Genomic DNA, 16,894 nt, shown 5'->3' with positions numbered 1-16,894 from the left:
TGCGCGTGCGCACGTGCGTGTGTGTGTGGGGGTGTGTGTGTGTGTGCTATGGGTGGCGCCCGTGGAAGTGAAATTGCTTTTGGTATTCAAACGTGCAAATTAGAAAGTAGTAGTACATTTTATTTTTAACATTGCGTTGCTGTATTGAAATGGAGACGTAAAAAAATATATTTTCCAGAAAGTTCCCCCAAAATTGCAGATCTAAAGGCTCACAAAAATATAGCGAATCTACAGACTCACAACGAATGGGGCTGAGATAGATCATTCAGAATGTACCTGCTTCTTCCCCCTTCCCAGGTGTGTAATGGAGGCAAAAGCACGACATCTGTCTTTGAAATGTAGTGGAGTGAAAGTATCGAAAAAAAAATACAAACACTCAAAATGTACTCAAGTATCACAGTACTCAAGTAAATGTATTTCGGTACAAACAGTATAGTGTCCACCCCTGGTTAATCTTATCCTTGGCTTACATGCTTGGTGACACACAGACAGACAGACGGTGCATGTCGCCGGTGGCTTGAAGAGTGAATCACCCGTCAGGTCGTTGCGTCTGGAGACCCGTTTGATGTATGATTCCCATAAACAAGGCTCTGGCGTGTTCGTCGTGCGGTCCTGTGTGCTCAGAAAGGTCATCTTTTCATGTCCGCAATCTAGCATCGTCCCCAGAGTCCGTATGGAGAGAGTGCTGCATCCTGCTCAACAAAGAGAGCGTTTGACCTCATCAATGACACCTGACGTGCTGCTCTCAGGAACTCCTCTTTGAAACCATTTTGCTTGTGAGGGCCTGCACTGTAAAATGATCTGTGTTCATTTGGTCCCATTTTTGGGTTACATTTGCACCAGTGGCGTAAAGTAACTAAGTGCATTTACTCAAGTACTGTACTTCAGTACAGTTTTGAGGTATTTTTTACTTTATTGGAGTATGTCCAATTTTCAGCACTTTTACTTCTACTCCACTACATCTCAGAGGCAAATATTGCACTTTTACTTCACTTCAATGATCTCAAAACTTTAGTTACTAGTTGCTTTGTATATTTTGATTATTATAACAAAACATACATTGACCACTTCAGACCTATATATATTTTAGCCATTCGAAAATAGCCGATCGACAAGCTCACAATGCGTTGCGATGCAACGCATTGTGAGCTTGTAGATCTGCTATTTTCAAAAAATGTTCTTTTTGAAAACATGTGAATTGGGACATTCTGCATAATCAGTACTTTTACTTTTGGTACTTTAAATACATTTTTATGACAATACAATTCTTTTACTCAAGTACATTTTAAAATGTCTGACTTTTACTTGTAATGGAGTATTTACACATTGCAGTATTGATACTTTTACTTAAAGGCATACTAGGTAACGTTTTCAACAAAACTAAAGTTAAATTGTATATCTTTTGTGAGTGGCAAAAGTTTCACTACACCCACTCCATGAATTTCACCCCCGGAAGCCTTTTATTTATATATTTTCTATTGAACGTGGACTGGGGGGACTTTCCCGTGAAAATGACGTTCCTGGCCAACGTCATGACGTCGTGGCCGACGTCCTGGCCGACGTCATGACGTCGGCCAGGAAATACCGCAACGGTTTCCTGTTTGGCCAGGAACTACCGCGCTAATAACAAAAAGGAACCTCACGCTGATCAAGAGAATGTAGGATTGGAAGATCGAAAAAGAATAGAAAAAGAAAGCACAGCTCATGGTAACTAATGCTCCACTGGCTAAGAGAAACGATCCGTAGATAGTATAAAACAATTAAAAGATCGCTTTTTGAAACGCTTCCGGCTTCCGGTGAAAACGAATGGAATTCTGGGTAATCGAGGACTACGGAAATTGTATGCAGTGACGGTAGTGACCAGCAGAGGTTGCTAAAAATCGTTATTTGTGATTCTGCATTGTACAACTTTAAGTACAACATTTGAGTACTTTCTCCACCACTGATTTGCACACTCTAAGAGTTACAAATGCACTTGATATGATGACCATGCAGACATTATCTTGGAATGCAGAGTGCTGTCAGTGAATGTGAATCGTTCAAATGGTAAATGTTCTTCTTAAAAGGACCCCTGGCTAATACGCCTTATATGCCTTAATACAATATAATTGCCCTCCATAACCAAAATTAGAAATGAAAAACACCTTAAATATTTAATGACTTTAGAAATAGTTGATCTTTCACTCAATAGGACAACTCCTGTCGCAGGTTGATGATGTCATTTTTCCATGAGTGGTCCAGCCCGTAATGTAAAAACAACTTAATACTTCCTACGGTTAATATGAGCATCAAAGCAATATTTTAAATCCTTTTTATTAGCACATGCATTCCATACATTCCATAGGGCTGGACCAGACATGGACAAATGACATCATCAACTTGCGACAGGAGTTGTCCCTATTGAGTGAAAGATGAACTATTTCTAAAATAAACAAAATACATATTGGTGTTTTCAATTATCAGTTATAGAGGGTAATTATAACGTGTTAAGGTTTTTAACTTGACTTCAGTTCTATAAGCTGTAGTTTCCAAACTATTCACTCATCTACATTAACCAGTATATCATTCTTTTGATATGATTTTCTGCTTTCATATGAACAAAAAAAAAGAATCATGCACAATGACTATAGCAGTTAATCAAAAAGGATCACATTTGATCTCATGTCTTGGTTACTTAGGCTTGTGTTTTTATTGACCACAAGGTTATGTTTTTTTTAATGTAGATTGCATGTTATTTATGATCATTGTTTACCTCCTAGTTTCAATGTACATATTATTATTTTGATAGTATTAGACTGAAGCTAGGTTCTTGGTTTACCTGGGATTCTAGTTTCTTGAGGCACTACGCTGTCTCTCTGATGTATGTGTTTACCTCGCTTATTGCTTGCTTATAAGCCGCTCTGGGTAAGAGAGCATCTCCATTTTAACCATGATAGATTCATCCAAAACACCCGTCCTTGGTTCTGGTGACTGATATTTGTCCATCTAATGTGTGAGGGGGGGGGCGTGTTTTTGCAATCATTTTTTCATTTATTTTATCATACAAAAAAAAAAATCCCCCAAAATATATAAGAAATGAATGAAGAAACAAGTTATTGAAAAAAACATGACCGCCTCACGCATTAGAAAGACACTGTCAGTACAGTCACCAGAACCAATGAATCTATCATGGTTAATATGGAGTCTGAAGTTATAATTGGATTATACTGATAAAATAAATATCAAATACTAAATACTGAAACAAGCAACTTAAAAAGATGTTTAAACGTGAAATATCCCTTTAAGTACACATTTGAGGTTAACGCTACTTTTGCTATTTGAGTATTTCCATTTATTGATACTTTATACTTGCACTCCCATACATCTCACAGGGACATATTGTACTTTTTAAATCCACTACAGTTACAGTGTTTGACACATTTAGGTACAGGTTTTGATAAGGCTAATATAAAAAACATGAACACATGTTTTCCATAATGTGTACGTACAGTATGTATGTATTTGCACCCTGTGCAGGATGTGTGTATATGATAAATGTGTATGTGCATGTGTAAATAATGGTATATGTATGCGCTGTGTGTGTGTGTGTGTGTGTGTGTGTGTGTGTGTGTGTGTGTGTGTGTGTGTGTGTGTGTGTGTGTGTGTGTGTGTGTGTGTGTGTGTGTGTGTGTGTGCACATGCGTGCACTGTCAAACATCTAGCACACACGTCATAATATTATGCAAAGTGTTAAAAATATATCTATTTGCATGTGTAAATAATGGTATGTGGGTGGGTGGGTGTTTGTGTGTGTGTGTGTGTGTGTGTGTGTGTGTGTGTGTGTGTGTGTGTGTGTGTGTGTGTGTGTGTGTGTGTGTGTGTGTGTGTGTGTGTGCGTGTGCACTACGTGCTTGTGTGTGTGCATGTGTGAGTGCACAGTCTTAATATTATGCAAAGTGTCATTATGCCAGTCTACGTGTTTAATTATTGAGGTGTGTGTGTGTGTGTGTGTGTGTGTGTGTGTGTGTGTGTGTGTGTGTGTGTGTGTGTGTGTGTGTGTGTGTGTGTGTGTGTGTGTGTGTGCGTGTGCGTCTACACACAGCATGCATAGTGTCTGTCGTTCATAACTCGATTGCCTGATGAAAGTATCTTTTCCCTAAGGAGGTTATTGTAGTTTTGACATTTTCATTCATGTTTAGTTTGATGTAGTTTAGATAATTTAGTCTTCATGTCTATGAATGTCAGATAGTTTAATATTCATTTTTGAAGTGGGTTAGTTTATTTTTTATTTTTCTATTTTATCTCTTTAACCACCTGAAACCCCTATACGGTTGACCGGAGTCCCCTCTGTTTTCTGTTATTTTGGGGAAAGCTTTCGCTGAAAATACCCAATCGACAAGCTTACAACGCGTTGCGTCGTGACGTGTTGTGAGCTTGTCGATCTGCAATTTTCTTGCGAAAGCTTTCCTCACAATGAATACAGGATGCTGGGGTTTAAGTGGTTTAAAGTTTGAGTTAGTTTGTATTAGTTAGATAGATATAAGTTCCTCCTCTATCATTCCACCCACACAGCCTTCACGCAGACACAGGTTATTTGAAAACTTTAGTTTCCATAGTTACTTGAATTGCAGATGTACATTATTATTACAAAACATAAGCTGAACAAATTAAGCCCTACTGTATGTTATAGATAGAACAGAATCATCATGACATTCCCACTAACTGAAAATATGACAAAGATAACACTGGCAGCGTCACATTGGAGCAGTATTATTAATTCATCTTATTTCTGTAAGAACAGGACACTTATGATATTGTTATGACTATTAGAATATATATTACTTGTATTATATTATATCAGACATAGCTAATGTTCTGGACACTTTATTTTGTAATGTGAAAAACTTCCACATTGTTTACAAACATTCAAAAACATTCTGATCGAGGTCTACAAGAAAGCTGGTGCCATGGTTTTGCACTTTTTCTGTTTTTCATGTGTCTATGAGGTTGATAGAACTTCATTAATCCCCCTGATGGTGTTTTTATGGTGTTTTATGTCTTCTCTGACTATTTTGAGTTTCTTCCTGCATGGAGGCTGAAACCTTGCGGGTCAAACGTGCCAATAGAAAAACAGCGCTTTAATGACACAGTCCGTCCGTCCGTCCGTCCGTCCGTCCGTCCGTCCGTCCGTCCGTCCGTCCGTCTAGCAACATACGTTTTTTCCTTTGTGTCTCCTACCGGAATCGCTGCCTACCGGTCCGCTGGTCATCAAATTATTGGCTTAGGAATGCGACAAAAACAAAAAAAAATCCTTGAATTCAAGTCTCCATGAGGTGACTAAAAGATAGAAAAACTATTTTTTTTTGGGGGTGAAGTATCCCTTTAACGGGTTAAAAATAAATCTGAGTATAGGCCTACTTTTTTTCCCAGCACTGGTGATTTGTGGGTAATATATAAGTTCCTCCAGCATGGCACCTCAGCCCACCCACACCTATAACGTTCTCTCAGAGTCGTCTTGTTCAGCCGGAACCCGGCGGGTCTGCAGAGGAACTTTCATAACGACCCAGCCCAGAGGAACATTTTGATCCTCGCAGCATTTTCATCAATGTCACACAGGAATAATAATGGCACAGGTGCAGTAGATTAAACCATTAGCACCGGTAATGCATCTATGTGTCTCTTTTAGATAGCTTTGGGCTATTCAAAAATAGCAGATATACAAGCTCATAGCGCGGCACCGAGTGCCCCCATCGCAGTCCTTGACCACATGTTATAGCAACATAAGTTTAAAAAGAAAAAGAGTTGGGATTTAGACGACATTTGTAGAATCGTCCAAATTGCAAAGAAATTGCAAAAAATAGCAGATCTACAAGCTCATAGCGCGGCACTCGGTGCCGCGCCATGAGCTTGTATATCTGCTATTTTTGAATAGCCCAAAAATAAATCTGAAAATGCACACAGATGCGTTCCCGGTCGTAATGGATTAAAAGTCCTCTATTTCTGGGGCAGCAGTTTGCTCCTAGCTTCATAACAAGGAGGGGAAGAAGCATAGTTAATGAACTTGAACAGCATGCAGCAGCAGCAGCACTACTCAGAGAGTCCACATTATTAAAGGTTATGTTACGAGACTATAGCGGGTCTACAAGGCCCCCGCTAGCTGGCCTATAGAGATCTGCTCCTCACATAGTACACCCAGAATGGACGAAACATCCATGGTTTTAACTGCTGGTCAACTCTTATAGTCAGGGGAATCCCCTGACTATAAGAGTTGACCCTGAGGGGATATTAGCAGAAAAATGTCCAATCTTGGAATAAATTCCTTACCAAAAAAAATCTTCACCAATGTGTTTGTAAAAGTGTCTAGTAACACATCTCACAAAGACTGAAATGCAGTTTCCCCAGGGGAATTTGTGACAGCTGCTGAAAGTTGGGGTACCCACCATAACCTTATGCGGGGGGGGGGGGAAAAAATAATTCTGTTTTAAGTAGCATGTGAGGGGTCAAACTAGGGTGTTTTTATGATTCTGAATCCATTGCAAGCATTTGTTTTTGCACCAAAACCACTCCTTGGGCTAAAAACGGCCCAATCTCAATGTGCTTTTTACACAAAAAGTATACCTGGAAAAGGATGGCTATGGCCGTTTCAGTCTTTATGAGATGTGAGACACCTTTACAAACACATTGGTGAAGATTTTTTTTGGTAAGGAATTTATTCCAAGATTTTTTTAATATCCCCTGACTATTACAGTGGGGCTTATACAGTGGTGTAAAGTAAGTACATGTACTCAAGTACTGTACTTAGAGCACAATGTTGAGGTATTTGTTTTCTTTACTGGAGTACTTCCAATTTTCAATACTTTTTACTTCTACTTCTCCACTACATCTCAGAACCAAATATTGTTCTTTTACTCCACTACTAGGGGCTGCAGTGGCTCAGGGGTAGAGTGGCCGGTAGAGCGGCCGAAAGGTTCCCAGTTCGATCTCAGGTGTGGAAGTGTCCCTGAGTAAGACACTGAAATGCTAATTGACCCTAATTGCTCCCGATGAGCAAGTTGGTGGCTTGCATGGTTTCCTTTCCTCCGCCATCGGTGTATGAATGTGTGTGTGAATGGGTGAATGTAATGCACAATCTATGTACAGCGCTTTGGATGAAAGCGCTATATAAATGCACCATTTACTTTGCAGAGTTTGATTATTATTACAAAACATATACTTTCACCACTTCAACACTTTATATACTTCGGCTACATGAAAAAAAGCTCACAACGCGTCACGATGCGACACGTTGTGAGCTTGTAAATCTGCTATTTTCAAAATATTTCTATACATTCTGAAAACCTTCTGCCTAACGAGTACTTTTACTTTTAGTATATAGTATATATATTTTATGTATATTTTGATGCCAACACTTTTGTACTTTTACGCAAGTACATTTCGAATACGACATTTACTTGTAACAGAGTATTTCTACCTTGTGGTATTAATACTTTTACTTACATAAAAAAAATTGTACCTCTTCCAAAACTGGGCTTATAATGAGAAAATGTAATTTGTTTTACCAAGAGCAAGGCTGGAGAGCAACAACCTATCCAGTGGAAGTTGGCTGGCTCTTTGTCGCATCTTTTAGTTCCCATAGTTACTTTGTAGATTTACATTATTATAATATCCACTCAGGGTGAAGTGTTGACAGTTTATTGAAGATTCAAGCATTACAAAAAAATGCATTAATGCTATAATGAGGCTTAAAACAAATCAAACAGTCCAGTATTAAAAAAATAACACACAGCTAAAATGAAGTGCGGCACATGATATATTCATAGCCTACGAATGTTAAATGGAAAATAAAATGAAACAAAACAGTGGTAAAATGGTGGGAAATGGATGCAAAATAACTTTTGCAATCTCTGTCATTTTTGCTATATCCATAAAAAGAGAAAAGGAAGATGATAGGGGGAGGGGGGCGAGGGAAATCCCCCTCCTCCATCTTCTTTATTTTCTCTTTTTATGGAAATAACAAAAAGGGAGAGAGAGAATACAAAATACATAGGTTTTCGGACACATCACTGCATGTTTTATGACAAGGTTGGTTGGTTGGTTCTTCCTTGCAAACCCCCCCACCAGCTATACAGTACATTGTAAAATTGTGATTTCAATAGACAATTCTTTCACAGATCCAGTGGTTGTATTCATTACATGACCTGTCGTTCCATCCTCTATCAGCCTTGTTATAAAACTCAACGCAGTCTTCATTGTCAAGGTCATCAGGCTGACCGTTGTACCAGTACCTGGAGAAGTACGAATATTTTAAGGTTCCACAAGGATGATTTATCTCTCTCTAATCATAACCTCAAATGGTATTTTAGAATCTAGATGAGATACATATTGACTGGATAGTTAAATAGAAAACAAGCGTAATTGTCTTAGTGCCAGCATGGTTGGTTTGTAATATAGTAAAAACAAAGAACAGAAGAGTGGAGATAAAGTCTTACGTTGGTGAGGTGAGTGGTGTTCCATCCACCCACTGAAATGATCCTTCTCTCGCTCTGTCAGTCAGACCCAGCCACAGTGTCCGGTCTAAACGCTGGACAAAGTCCTGGACAGAAAAGCTGCAAGGTTACTTAAAGCTATCCATACATTGTTGTCCTCTACAGGCATAGAGAGGTCACGGTAACTGTTCACATTCGAGATTGGAACCTAATCTGCCCATCTCTATGGGGGAGATATTAGGCTTAAGAGCTACAGGCAGTGCTACTTGTCACCCATGGGTGTCCTACCTGACACCAGACAGGGTCTAAAATGTCTAAAGAAAAAGTAGGGAGACCACCTCCAACCACTGCAGATGTGCCAGTAGTTATGCAAGGGATAGGATAATCAATGGGGAGCGGGTCGTTCGGGGTGATAAATCACCCTGTCAGGGTTTATTTCTCAATAATGACCGGCTCCCCATTGATTATCCCGCTTATTACACGGCTACTTAGTAAAAATAAATTTAAAACATTTACCCAAAAGTAACTACAAAACTATTTGATTGATTTCAAAAGGATTTAATTGCTTACGATAATTAAATAGTCCATACATTTATGCCAGGAACGCGGTTGGCTCGGAAGTTTTCTTTGAATAGAGTAAACATTTGGTTACTGCATTGTCTATTTCTCAACAGTAGTGGGCGCACTGTTTAGCTGTAAATGACATTGTGTGTTTAATTACACATGGCTGTCACTATGGCAAAAATCAAGCAGCGCAGATTGATATGAGCCAAGTGCTCTGAGTCTGAGTCATGTGATATAATAACAACATAACAGTTCATTACACGGCTTGGTTGCATGCTTGATTCTGATTGGTCAATCACTGAATCAGTCTTTTAGTTTTGAATAATGAGAGCTGAACTCGATAACAGACACAAGGTCTAATCAAAGACTCTGAGCACCTGGCTCATATAAATCTGTCTCACTCCGAAGACGGCAAACGGGCAAAAACGGCACACGTTGGCTAGAGGAGATATGAGTTAGGATTATGTCCCCATCGGGACATTAACTCTTAAACTGCCACAGTTTTTCAGAAAAATGTTAAGCCACTGCCAGCAATTCCGAGTGATTTTATTAACCTTCGGAAAAAACTTGGAATATTTTCCTTGATCGCCGTCCTTGCAGGAATCGCCTCATTACACGCACGTAGAATCGTAAAAAAAAACTTGTCAAACTCGTCAGTGGCAGGCAAAGGGTTAACTCGAACGACGCTGAGTCGGCTGAAGCGGATTTCGCCAACGCTCTGCACGGCGACTCACTCGCATGGCAGCTCGCTCGGCGGTGCCTCTTGTGCCTCTGTGTTTTTTTTGTGCGTTTTTGCGTATTTTTTTGCGGTTTTAACAGTTTTTTGAGAGAAGGGCATTTCCGCATTCCTGGCAGAAGTGCCCTTCCAGTCAAACGTTTGACTATGGTCATATTTGTCCCAATAAGTCACAATATGCATTTTGGGGAGTGAATGTACAGTCTGTACAGTAGGCCTTAACAAAGTGGAGCAGGCTACAGCATCCACTATGTACACATAGCAGCACACAGACACAGAGACACACGCACACGCACACACACACACACCCGCACGCACGCACGCACGCACAGACGCACACACACACACACACACACACACACACACACACACACACACACACACACATACCTGTTTTTCTTTGCTGTTTATGACCAGCAGGTCTGAGTGGTTGTCTCTACAGTATTGTCTGCTCTCTGTCCAGTTTCTCTCCTCAGTAGAGATGTAATAACACACACCACCGTCCCCGAACGTAAATCCATACGATTCTATCAACAACAACAACAACAACAACAACAACAACATAACGTTACTGTTGCCACTGTAATGACATAATGATGATCAACTTGACATAACGATGAAGGTCAAACAGTGACGATGTCTCACTGACCACACAGCCTCCTCTTCAGGTCATCTCGTTCCACCAGGGCGTTATATCTGGACTGCAACCGGTCAAAGCTGGACCGCAGCTCGTCCAGGTCTTTGACCAGGTTGTCTTTCTCTTTAGTCAGATCGGAATCTGCAAAGAAAGAGAATCAACAACAAACTGATGTGTTTTACATGCAGCTTTGTTCTGATGTGATGATCTCCTTTATGAGGCTGTGGTGGAGCTGCCCTGAAACTCAGTGGATCTCATAATATGCTCTATTCACAGCAGCCATATTGTGAAGATATTCACAGGTGTTACTAATGATACTAATGAAGGCTCTGTTCCATTCATGGTCAAACAGAGTCAGGGTGCTGATATTGTTGCGTGTTGGCTCACTGGAAACACTCTGCTACACCAGTGGGTCTAAAGTTGGGGTCCAGGGACCCTCATGGGCTTCCAAATGGCCCCTTACGGGTGTGTAACTCTGAGAGTGTACAAATGGAACCAAATGGACCCGTAAGGGTCCATTTGGTTCCATTTGTACACTCTCAGAGTTATGGGGGTCGTGGAAACCACTGCGCTACACTAAATGTAACAGAGCATTCATTAGTATCATTGGTAACACCTTTGAAGGAAGTGATAATATGGCTGCTGTGCACAGAGCCTATTGTTCAAGTGAAGGATCCCCCCAAATTGACATTCTATTTAGCCACGGACCCCCGTCTAAAGAGAGTAATGTGCCAGGGACCATGTAAGAGCTTATTTGTTCCGAAAGTTTGTTGTGATTTGTTGCGTTGTTAACCCATTAAGACCTGAGGAGGACCTATACACTCATACTACACATACTATCTTCTAAATCAGTAGTTCTCAAATGTTTTCGTAATTCCAACATTCTTCTACAGTTTTCAAACACTTTAAAGATTATTTTTTTAAATGTTCAGAAATAGCAGATGTACAAGCTCGTAGCGTAGCGCGGCACAAAGTGACATCTGCTATTTTGGAATAGCCAAAGCTAAAATCTAAAATGACACAGATGCTTTTTACGGTCACATTCAGACGTACCAGAACCACTGTTTTTTCTGTAGAATATACTTGTACTGCTCCTAGCATTGATGATGTATTGGATGGTATTGTATGTCTTTAAATGTCTTGATGAATTGAATACACAGGACCACAATGGAAACAAGCTTTTTGTGTTATCATTTTAACATTATTGTATACAACTACTACTGTTTATTAGTAACTGTACCTCTGTACTTTTTGCAAAACTGTTAATAAAGTATTCAATTCAATCAACTTCACAACACATGTGAACTACTTTCAGCTATGTTTTAATCCACAGTATATGATTAAAGTAGTAAACAGATTGATATGCTTAAACTGGGGTGCCTGGACCCCACTTTGAGAATCTTTCTGTTCATTCAGATTGTCATATCTGGTACCCTACCTTTAAACCCTCTATGACTTAGTAAACTGGACCTGAGTTGGCACTGTACGTAGGCCACTTTCCCCCCACTACACCAAGTCTTTTCACCAAAAGTAGCCAGTCTAGAAGCACACAGAACTTGTTGATCTGCTATTTTTGGTTGATGTTCCCCCCAGAATAATGGATGCTGTGGTTAATGTCCAACTACCGATGTTGTTACAGCTTCTGTTGCTCTACTAATACATGTATTACTACAACTACTAATATAATGTTATGTGCATCATATGCTAACGTATAGAAAATAAAACACTTTGGATCATCATGGATCTATAAAAGATTATGCAAAAAATACGTTGTGAAAGTTGACTTACAGAGAGAGAGTCTGAGACCGATGTTGAGGAGAGCTTGAACTCCACAAAGCAATCCCAGAACCATCCCAACTGTCCTGTACCTTCCTATGACACACACACACACGCAAACACACAGACACACACACACGCACGCACGCACGCACGCACGCACTCGCACGCACACGCACGCATGCACGCACACAGAGCACGCACATATAGAAAGATAATTTAGGAAGTGAGGTCACTTCCATTGTTAGTGAAAACAGACCTGAGTTACAGCTGTACTTCCACCAATTTGTTTCTACAGCAAATATTTTTGCCATTAATAGCAGACGTACACACTCACAATGTGTGCTGTGAGCTTGTAGATCGGCTATTTGTACCCCCTAGAATAAGGATGCTGGGGTTGCAAGTGGTAAATGTTTTCAACCACCTTATTTGATGTGTATAGTTTTAGTGAACATCAACATCAACTTTAACCCATTAACACCGGGAATATATTTGTGTAACCACTTTAACCATTATAAGCTTGTAGATCTGCTATGTTTGAAAAATCGTGAACATTTTGTGCATATCTTTGAATATATATATAGGCTACTTTTTAAAGCGAACAGTTTTACCTTAAATCTTTACATCTGGGGGGTCCTTGGAACAACATATTTTGAGATGGGGGTCCGCGGCCAAATACATATCATTTTGGGGGTCCTTGACATGAACAAGTTTGAGAACCACTGATATTATAGCAACATGAGTTTTAGAAGACGTTTGTAGAATCCCCCAGAAGCAAAGATTTGCACACATGTTTTTAAAAAAAAATCTGATCTACAAGCTCATAGGCACTCGGTGCTGCGCTATGAGCTTGTATATCTGCTATTTTTGAATAGCCCAAAGTATAAGATAAGTGTTAAAGTGGTTAAAATGTAAAATGACAGATGCTTTAATTAATGGGTTAAAAGATACATGCACACTGCCAGTTGCAAGGTACTCCTAAAGACCAATTATTTGTTTAACAACATTGAGACTGAACACACAGGTGATTGTTTCATGCAATCAATTCCCAACATAGCAATTACAGCAATGAGCGCACTGGCCAATACAAACTAATAGGCGAGTGCGCTCCGGTGCGCAATTTCCGAACGCACCCTCCGTGCCAGAGCTGCGCGCGCAACGCTGGTTCTTATGGCTTGCAACCAGTGTGATGTCGTCTGTTAAGGGGTCTATAGGATGATTTATTAAAGCAACATTTCGGTCACATACATAACCTTCCTCGGGCATGATTCAAACTAACATTTCAAGTTCCTATATATACACCCCCCACTGGGTCAGGATCAACCAATCAGGGTTGAGCATAATAATTAATCCAAAGAGATGCAGCTTGTGGTGATAATCAGGTGACACAATATGCCTCAAGAATACTCGTATAGTAACTGTGACTTTGACCAGGCAGTTTCACTTTCAAAACCTTTGCATCATGCATGTCACACAAACAGAATCCAGCACACATGCATGATGCAAAGGTTTTGAAAGTGAAACTGTTCAAATTATGTGAAAACACATAATTACAAACAATGATTCAACAAAATATAAAAAAATAGCCTACATATATGAACATTCACACACATTATTTACAAGGATGATAACATTAAAATGACAAATTTAAATAGACATAAAGTCCAATTCTCATTGTCAGAGAGTGGAGAAATGCATGTGTAGTTGCAGTAACATCTCTTACCAGACTGCCGTGTCTTCTGTGGATGTTTGTGCTGAGCTGTAGTCTTGGTCTCATCATCTTCCTCTTGGATGTCAACGTTTACAGAAGGTCCAGCCACGGACATTTTTTCTGCCTTCAGCACTTTCATTCTACTTGCAGGTCTTTGATAAGTTCTCGAATAAAAACGGGAGGGGCTCTGATAGTTAACGGTCCACCTCTTCACAACAACACACTGAACACAAGAGAAAGGGTGGTCTCTGTTTTTTTTTTTTTTTTTTCATATCGTCACTGTCTGTCTGGCAAGGAACCTCGTATCTCCATATTTCAACTTGTTATGTTTATGTTTTTCCCTGAAATTAATGCCTTACTTCTTTGTACGATAGTGTCACACAAACGTATCAAAAATAGCCGATCTACAAAGCCCACAACGCGTAGATCAGCTAATTTTCTGTAACCTTTGAAAGTGAAAACGTGGTTAAGTTTGCCTGTTGGTTTTTATGAATATCAAACCAATATTCAAAAAAGGGTTAGGGTTATGGTTAGGGTATTAGCAAGATTTTTTGACTATATAAAAAACTGCATTGGATCCACTGGAACATAGTTATTTTTTTCTCCATTTCCTGAAAAGTAATGGTTTTGGACATACAAGGTTTCCACAAGAAGATGGATATGAATTCACGAGTTGGCCCTCCACCCCCTCCTTCCTCCTCGGGTTTCCTCAGTCACAGACTGTAGAGGAGGAAGTGAGCCCACAACAACGCTGTCAAGAATCAAGAGGCTTTATTTGCCACTCACTCACTTGGTACAAGCAGTGACATGGTATCATTCTGCAAGACTGTGCAACAGCAGCAATACAATATACTCAATAATAATAATAATTATAATAATAATGATGATAATAATAGTACAGTATTGTATGTAATGCATAAAATAAAATAAAATACAATACAATACAATACAATACAATACAATACAATACAATACAATACAATACAATACAATACAATACAATACAATAAAATAAAATAAAAAATGCACTTTTACTAGTTACTTTTCACCACTGCATACATGTGACAAACTTCTCTAGAATCAAGAGGGTTTATTTATTTGCCACTTTCACTCACACAGACAGTGACATGTTGGTGTGACAACATGGTGTCTGCCAGACAGTGCAACAGCAGCAATACAACAGTGTTGCTGTCGCCGGGCAGAAACCTCTGACCAATTTACACATTTACAATTTAACCCTTTAAGACCTGGAGATTGAAGCATCTGCGTCACTTTTTGATTTGAGCTATTAAAAAAAAAACATTATTTTACACTTTGGCTATTAAAAAATAGCAGATCTACAAGCTCATAGCGCGGCACCGAGTGCCGCGCTATGAGCTTGTAGATCTGCTATTTTTGAGACATCGAGAAAATGTGTGCAAATTAATATATTTATATTACTTTTAAAGCGAACACTTTTAACTCAAATCTTTGCTGCCTGGGGGTCCCTGGAACAACATATTTTGAGATGGGGGTCTGCGGCTAAATACATATCATTTTGGGGGTCCTTGACATGAAAAAGTTTGAGCACCACTGATTATAGAAACATAGGTTTTTCAGAAAACTGTTGGAATTTAGAAGACATTTGTAGAATCGGCTTCAGGTATTTGGTTATTGAATGTTAAGACCTTTTTAACTCTTTAACTGCGGTGTTAAATCATCGTCTATAGCTGCCCTTGCCAGCGGTTTTGAGCGTTTTTCCTAACCTTTGAAAAATAGCATTATTATTCTTCACAACGATCCACCTGGCGGTCGCCTCAAAAGACGTACGGGGGGGGGTCTCGGAGAATCGGGGGGGAAAAGCGTGCCGTCGCGATATTCCGTTCCATGGGCCGCTGAATGTGGCTTGTTTTCGCCAAAAAGCAACAGATTTGTTTTTATAAATCCTATAATACTAAACAAAACCAGCATCATTTTGTTGTGATCACGTGATGTCTGGCCTGGGTGTACTCTTCATCATCATCATCATTCACAGGCTGCGGAAGAGCACTGAAAACACCACATGACGAGACATTAGCGATCAAAGAGTTAATATACAGTACCAGATTGGCCAAATTGTCAAATATTACGTAAGAAAGAGGCAAACATTGTGGAAAATAGCCGATCTACAAGCTCACAGCGCCTCACACTACCAGGCGTTGTAGCTTGTTGAGCTTGTAGCTCGGCTTTGTTCACGATATTTATCTGTGGAACCGAGTCAAACTAAATGTAATTTTCTTTCAACTCCTACAAGTGCTTGTCAGGATGGGGCTTCCCCAGTTCAAATATGAGTATTTTGGGGGGTCCCCAGTTCAAATATGAGTATTTTGGGGGGTCCCCAGTTCAAATATGAGTATTTTGGGGGGGTCAACAGTTCAAATATGATTATTTTGGGGGGGTTAACAGTTCAAATATGAGTATTTTGGGGGGTCCCCAGTTCAAATACTGTATGATTATTTTGGGGGGTCAACAGTTCAAATATGAGTATTTTGGGGGGTCCCCAGTTCAAATATGAGTATTTTGGGGGGTCCCCAGTTCAAATATGAGTATTTTGGGGGGGTCAACAGTTCAATAGGATTATTTTGGGGGGGTCAACAGTTCAAATATGAGTATTTTGGGGGGTCCCCAGTTCAAATATGAGTATTTTGGGGGGTCCCCAGTTCAAATATGAGTATTTTGGGGGGGTCAACAGTTCAATAGGATTATTTTGGGGGGGTCAACAGTTCAAATATGAGTATTTTGGGGGGTCCCCAGTTCAAATACTGTATGATTATTTCGGGGGGTCAACAGTTCAAATATGAGTATTTTGGGGGGTCCCCAGTTCAAATATGATTATTTCGGGGGGTCAACAGTTCAAATATGATTATTTTGGGGGGTCGCGGCCTGAAAAGGTTCAGAACCCATGCAGTAGCCTGAACCTTTCCATGTACTGTACATTTGTGCAGAATAACCATATACGTTACAGTAAGGTATAAGGTCGTGACCCT

At 39.8% G+C, this 16,894-nt stretch overlaps 1 protein-coding gene across 1 annotated transcript; it reads right to left on the bottom strand.

The window, feature by feature from the left end:
- Positions 1 to 8,128: 8,128 nt before the first annotated feature.
- On the bottom strand, positions 8,129 to 14,028 carry LOC308082272 (C-type lectin domain family 4 member M-like; the record flags this gene model as incomplete). The annotated part of the gene is made up of 6 exons (XM_080423974.1): positions 8,129 to 8,264; positions 8,469 to 8,572; positions 10,156 to 10,292; positions 10,415 to 10,543; positions 12,191 to 12,274; positions 13,902 to 14,028. The coding sequence occupies 6 exons, from the start codon at positions 14,026 to 14,028 to the stop codon at positions 8,129 to 8,131; spliced, it is 717 nt and encodes a 238-aa protein (XP_080280100.1).
- Between the last annotated feature and the right edge of the window lie 2,866 nt (positions 14,029 to 16,894).

Source organism: Gymnoscopelus braueri (assembly GCF_963280865.1).
Source record: "Gymnoscopelus braueri genome assembly, chromosome: 1".
NCBI lineage: Eukaryota > Metazoa > Chordata > Actinopteri > Myctophiformes > Myctophidae > Gymnoscopelus > Gymnoscopelus braueri.
The sequence above is the reverse complement of the archived record's forward strand: the minus strand, read 5'-3'. Positions and strand labels throughout refer to the sequence as shown.